This window comes from Etheostoma spectabile, chromosome 23 (assembly GCF_008692095.1).
Source record: "Etheostoma spectabile isolate EspeVRDwgs_2016 chromosome 23, UIUC_Espe_1.0, whole genome shotgun sequence".
In the NCBI taxonomy this organism is placed as follows: Eukaryota; Metazoa; Chordata; class Actinopteri; order Perciformes; family Percidae; genus Etheostoma; species Etheostoma spectabile.
The window spans coordinates 2,427,321-2,434,049 of record NC_045755.1 but is presented as its reverse complement, the minus strand read 5'-3'; the positions used below and the strand labels follow the sequence as shown (position 1 = coordinate 2,434,049).

Below are 6,729 nucleotides of genomic sequence, written 5' to 3'. Positions count from 1 at the left end.
AAAGTGAACATAAAATAACTATAAAATAAATAAATGCATATGACACTGTTGCCAAATCCCACGCAATCGACATAGCCACACTTGCACACAGCATCTTGGAAGTTTGTCATCAATACTGTATGGTGATGGAACCAACCATGTTGGGGATGTTTTCACCCCTAGCCCTTACCCCTTGAAAGGTTAAGGGGTAGGGGGAAAGGGGTTGGGGTAAGATGTAGAAATGGGATTCAGCCTAAGTCTTGAGTTGTCCCAAGCAGTTATTTGGAGCATATTGGAGCACCACACCCTCATGTCATCCCACACTTAACAACGAAATTGGGGGAAAAACTAATAATGTGATATCTACCACACAAGTGATGACACATAATATGAGAAGTAATGTTATGGTACGCTACATATAGGGCCACCTTTACCTGCAGATCCAGAGGAGAAGCGCGGCGCGATGGCGCGGCGAGGACTGCGCGGACTCCCCGGACAAACCCGCACCAGCTCCTCCTGACACTGCAAACAGATGACCTGGTTCTCCGGATTGCCCGCGACCTTGCTGCAGCCTGTGTGCTCTCCCCCGGCCTGGATCTTCATCCCGGCGCTGATCTGACGGACCAGTCGCATGTCTGCTCCTGCTTCATACTCCAGCATCCTCCGTCCTCACCGGCCGGCGGTCATTCAGTCACAGGCATTACGCATGGCTTCCGCGTGTGAAGGCAACAACTTCTTCTGCACCCGTAAAGCATCCTTTAAACTCCACCCACTGCACTTGAATTCAAGCGCTGTTTTATTTATTTATTTAGTTTTTTTTTCAAATGCTGCTAGCCGCACCAGCTCACCTCCTCCGCTACATCATGTCTCTCTCTCGGCTCGCGTCGTTGCGGTCTTTACGCACGAATGCAGGCGTGGCCGTTTCACGTGGTTGATTAGGGTCGCAGTGTTAAATTCCTGTGGGAATATAGGCTAAGTGGCACCAAGATGAAGAAGTCATTAAATAAAGGTTAAGTACCAATGCGACTCTATAAGTCCCAATGGGATTATTACTGTAATATCAATTTAACGCCACCAAGTTGATTTGAGTCGCCGGAAGTTCGCTAGAAGACAGGCGGAAAAGACAAGTGCGTAACTTTGGGTTTTTTCTAGCTGGGGTTTAAATCGCCGCTTTTGAGCAAAATTGTTAATTTTGAGAGTCAAACACTTCATTTCCTGCATTCTGGTGATTTTTTTCTGCAACAATTTGTTCCTTTTCTGCATCAAGTTATGGTGCAAATGTCTTTATTTATGTAAAGGAGACTATAATAGGTTTTTTAGACTATAATAGGTTTTCAGGCCAGTTTTGATTATTGGGGAAGTGGGGGTGCACCCTTCCCACCCCCCTGTGAATTAGTCTATGGAGAAAGATAAATAACATACAGAAATAGAATAGGAGTTTAGAATAACATGTATTCTTGTTACTGTAACAAAGTCGTATTTTTGAGTTTTAAAAACTACAAAAACAATATTTGTACCACATGTTTGCAGGTTATGTGGTGATTTGTTTTGGTTACCATTTAACTGTTTACTTAGTTAATTAAACTTGTCTATGAAATTAGAAGTAAAGTGCTTTACCTGCTGACTGCGTGAGCCCAACAGTGGCCTCCAGTGGACTCCATGAAGACACCAGAGATTATTAGTTCTCTAATAATATATTAATACTATAAATTCCCTCCATGCAGGTTTCATTGCATGCATTAGTGATTACTAACAAACAGAGTGGAAATTGTAATTTCGCCACTCGGGATCAATAAACAGTATGAATTAAAAATGAATAAAAAATGTATTTATTCCATGTGAACAAGTAAACCAAGGTGCCCCGAACACATCAGCCCACTACAGGCGATAGTCAATCGAATAGACAACTGAACCTTAGTCTCTCTTTTTCTCCAGCATTTTGGACACACACAATTACTTCATATTCACTACATCCAAGAATGACCTTAAACTGGGTTATACTTTTAATTCTATTCCTTCCTACCTGTCTACTCTTCTTCCATTTCTTGGGAGCCCCTCTTTGTGTGCCAGACAGTTCAGATTTGAATAATTTTCCATAATTTTTTAGCTATTTCTGGATATTATAGGTGCTCACCATTTCCTGGTTTCCCACACAGGTCTTATCAAAAGATTATATTTATATTGGATTATTTTATTACTTATCAGTTGTATTGGCTGAAGTGGAAGACAAACCAGCATTTCCAAATATCTATATTATTTCTGAGTCACTGATCACATTACCTTGGAACATAGCAGGTTTTTATAGTTTTATAGTTCTTCCCTACGTTAGCTCACGGCCGCTCCCTAACTTAATCATTGTTCAAACTAAAAATAGCTTTCTGCCGGCCCTCTACCTGAGAGAAAGGTCTCCTCTCTGAGCCTGCTTGAGCTTAAACATGATACAAACTGAACCCAGTGTGTATTGAATAAACACCCATATTCAAACATGATTGATAGGGAATCCTGCTAAACTTATGTCACTTAGAAAGAAATGAATATATGTGTGGGACCTGTAAAATATCTGGATCCCAAAGTAAAATACATAGTGTGGTTACATTTGTCTTATTTATTGATTAATTGATTATATGACACATGTTACAAGAAAAGAAAACATTATCTAATAAAATATTTACAATGAGAGTGTACTTTTTCCTACAGTTACCTGGCTCCATTCAAGTCACATCCTTACAGAGTACACTGTATAATATGTATAAAATGTATGTTTGTTTGATTGTTTACATTTTTGTATTATTGTTTATGAATAATAAAAGAAAACTATTTTACGTGATGTGAAACTTGTTTTGTTTGACTTCCTTAAACCCTGTGAGACAATGGTGTGTAAATGTTGAGATGAGTGACTGCAAAATCACTCAATGAAAAGATGAAGAAAAAAAACAGACCCGGTGATAAATATTCCAGCTGTGGAAAAAACATAAAAAGATAATAAAAATGACACAAAGACACAAAAAGGCACAAGGTGCTTCAAACTCTCTTTCTACAAATCCACAAAATTAAAAAATCTTATTTTAATATAAAAGCATCATTTAAAGTCCCTGAAAAAGTATGAAATCAACCTAATGAAGCTGTTGCACCAATTGATTTTCCTATTGATTCCTTCCTGAGATGTATGCCACAAAAGGCAACATTGTACTGTGCAGAATTGGAACCAAATGGAAGTAAAAGAAAAAAATCCAAAAACAGTGTATGTCTGCTTTCCAGCCTTGGCAGTACACTTCTCAGTACTCCGAGAGCCTTCATTTGAAGGAGGCCCTTTGGCATAGCCCAGATCTGTCAAGTAATAACTCTGCTACTGCAGAGATCCTTTTATACCGTTCCACGTGTACAAGCAGGGTGCAGACCAGACCCAGAGTCCTACGCTATGCAGGGATTTGGGTGGTTTTGGGGGGGGGGAAGTGTGTGAGGGAGACTTTTGGTGAAAACCTGGTCTACATATCGATGACATTTTTTTTTCAGGATTGTTCAGGTGCACAGGTGCAGGTCCACACTTCAGCTCGATGTCCGTCACCTTTCTCTTTCTTTGCGTTGGCGTTCTAAACTCCGGTGAATTTATGGTGACTATGGTTATCGGTGTAAATAGGCAGGTGGGGTGCTTGAGTGGTCAAACGCAGGACTTTCACCCAGGAGGCCATGGTTCGTGTCCCATTCTTGTCCCACTGTCACTTATATTATTGTAACTATTATATTATATACATACAGTGGTGTGAAAAAGTGTTTGCCTCCTTCCTCATTTCCTGTTCCTTTGCATGTTTGTCACACTTAAGTGTTTCGGAACATCAAACAATTTAAACAAAGTCAAGGACACACAAGTAAACACAAAATGCAATTTGTAAATGAAGGTGTTTTTATTAAAGGTGAAAAAAAATCCAAACCATCATGGCCCTGTGTGAAAAAGTGATTGCCCCCCTTGTAAAACATACTATAACTGTGGTTGTCCACACCTGAGTTCAATTTCTCTAGCCACACCCAGGCCTGATTATTGCCACACCTGTTCCAATCAAGGCATCACTTAAATAGGAGCTGCTTGCACAGTAAGGTCCACCAGAAGAGCCTTAAAAGCTACACATCATGCCAGACCCAAGAAATTCAGGAACATTGAGAAATAAAGTAATTGAGATCTACAGTCGGAAAGGGTTATAAAGCCATTTCCAAAGCTTTGGGAATCCACAAACCACAGTGAGAGCCATTATCCACAAATGGCGAAGACATGGAACAGTGGTGAACCTTCCCAGGAGTGGCCGGCCGATGAGACAAAAGTGAACTCTTTGGAAGGTGTGTGTCCGTATATCTGGCGTAGAAGGAACACTGCATTTCATAAAAAGAACATTATACCAACAGTAAAATATGGTGGTGGTAGTCTGATGGTCTGGGGCTGTTTTGCTGCTTCAGGACCTGGAAGACTTGCCGTGATAAAAGGAACTATGAATTCTGCTGTCTACCAAGAGATCCTGAAGGAGAATGTCCGACCATCTGTCGTGTGTACAAGCTGAAACGAACTTGGTTTCGCAGCAGGACAATGATCCTAAACACACCAGCAACCACCACCGAATGGCTGAAGGAAAAACAAAATGAAGACTTGGAGTGGCCTAGCCAAAGTCCTGACCTGAATCCTATTGAATTTTTGGTATGACCTTAAAAGGCCGTTCATGCTCGAAAACCCTCTAATTACTGAATTAGGACAATTCTGCAAGATGATGGGCCAAAATCCTCCAGGACGCTGTAAAAGCCTCATTGCACGTTATCCAAACGCTTGGTTGCGTTGTTGCTGTAAGGGTGGCCCAACCTGTTATTAGGTTTAGGGGGCAATCACTTTTTCACACAGGGCCATGATGGTTTGGATTTTTTTTCACCTTTAATATAACACCTTCATTTACAAATTGCATTTTGTGTTTACTTGTGTTGTCCTTGACTATTTAAATAGTTTAAGTTGGTTTGATGTTCCGAAACACTTAAGTGTGACAAACATGCAAAGGAAGAGGAAATGAGGAAGGGGGCAAACACTTTTTCACACCACTGTATTTATCAGCTCTGTAAAAGTGAGACAGCACCGCGTGAATTCACAGAACTTTGTTAGTGGTTAGACACAATGGGGGGGGGGAAACTGAGTTTTCTTGAATTGGGTTAGACAGGCCTACTGTTTTCAGAAAGGAAGAAAACCAAGCATTGGACCAAACCATTTTGAGGCAAAGGAGGGGTGAATTTTTTTGCACCGTTTGCTTTCTATTTGCGTTCCGCGTTTGCATTTTTGTTTTGCATTTCTTTTACCACTTAAACAATGTTTGGAAGTATGTATTATAAATGATATTTCAAGGGGGGGGCAACCCTCTGATGGGCTGGGATCCATAACATGACATCCGTTTTAGCTGTGAATGTGGTTCATGCTGTCTGTAGTCACCACCCTCAAATTCATTATCTACAAGTCAAACAGAGCAAAGTTCCCTGCTAACCAGATAGATAAAGTGCAGGTTCATCAGTTTAATCTCCGTGTTCTCTTCAGATGAATCTGAGGTAAGACACATGATACGCTTAAATAAAATACATTTATTTTATCACGTAAACTAAATGTTGTCTATAACTATTCTAATATGTACAATACCAGTAGTGTGTATACCTTTGATGTACTTGTATTGCACTTTTACTCAGGGCTGTACAATATGGGGAAAATCTAATATCACAATATTTTTGACCAAATACCTCAATATCAATACTAGAACAATATTGTAGTGTTGACTATTGGCGCTTTCACAAAATATATACACAATGAGATTTTTGATAAATAATCAGCACTAATGTGGATATAATGACTAAGTGGGTAAAAGCAAATAATGGAACAGTTACCACAGTCTGGTAAGTTGAGAAAATGACATCACTTTACTGTAATGCAGCCTTTAAAACCCGGAAAAGACACCACAGCCATATTACGATATCCAAAATCTAAGATGACATCTAGTCTCATATCACAATGTCAACATAATATTGAGAAATTGCACAGCTCTACCTTTACTACTTCCCTTTTATGCAAATTTCTACTTCTGCTCAACTACATTTCAGAGGGAAACATTGTGCTTCGTCTCCATTACAGACTTTCTCCCGCAGATAAACTCAATTGATCTGACAGTAATTTGACTGTGAGCACACAACAAACCCAATTCTATTTGCTTGCATCTGGCAAACATTCAGCATTTGACACACAGCCCAAGGTGTACCTGTGTGCTACTGTTCATGATATACAAGTTTAGGCACCAAAACAACAAGTTAGTAATAGAAAAAAGATTGTGGTTTGGATTAAAGCACTCCTGGGGAACGGGCGCCTGGGTAGTTCGGTTGCTGCAAAGGCCCATGGTTTGGGTCCGACCTGTAGCTATTTCCTGCATGTCTTCCCCCTCTCTCTCCCCTTTCATATCTACGCTGTCTCAGTGATTAAAGACAGAAATGCCGAAAAAAGAATATTATTATTGGCATTTCTATTAACCGACCACTGTCATCCTGGGCCGCTGATACAAAGATTAGACTTAGACTTATTGTTACAATAATAACAGTAAAGATATTTACTGGAAAATTTCGCAGAAATTTTAACAGTGTCTCCTACTTGGTGCACATCTGAATAGCAATAAAACTTAATAAAAAATAATAAAAGGGTCTTAACTCTTCAGAGATATAACTTTTTAAAACCTATTTAAGACGTTTCTGTTT

General features: G+C 39.8%; 2 protein-coding genes across 5 annotated transcripts in view; one reads left to right on the top strand and one right to left on the bottom strand.

Annotated features, from left to right (window-relative positions):
* Positions 1-844, bottom strand: part of LOC116673407 (anoctamin-4) — an 88,545-nt gene extending 87,701 nt beyond the window's left edge. For 3 of the 4 annotated variants that reach the window (XM_032505727.1, XM_032505728.1, XM_032505731.1), the window contains exon 1: positions 414-844. In XM_032505727.1, coding sequence (XP_032361618.1) covers positions 414-639 — 226 coding nt within the window. In that variant the 5' untranslated portion in view covers positions 640-844. The remainder of the gene's footprint in view (positions 1-413) is intronic. The other variant, XM_032505729.1, reaches the window with a different exon arrangement.
* Positions 845-5,449: 4,605 nt separating this feature from the next.
* Positions 5,450-6,729, top strand: part of LOC116673417 (NXPE family member 3) — an 11,384-nt gene continuing 10,104 nt past the window's right edge. Inside the window, exon 1 of the mRNA XM_032505754.1 lies at positions 5,450-5,544. The gene's annotated coding sequence lies outside the window, so the exon portion shown is untranslated. The remainder of the gene's footprint in view (positions 5,545-6,729) is intronic.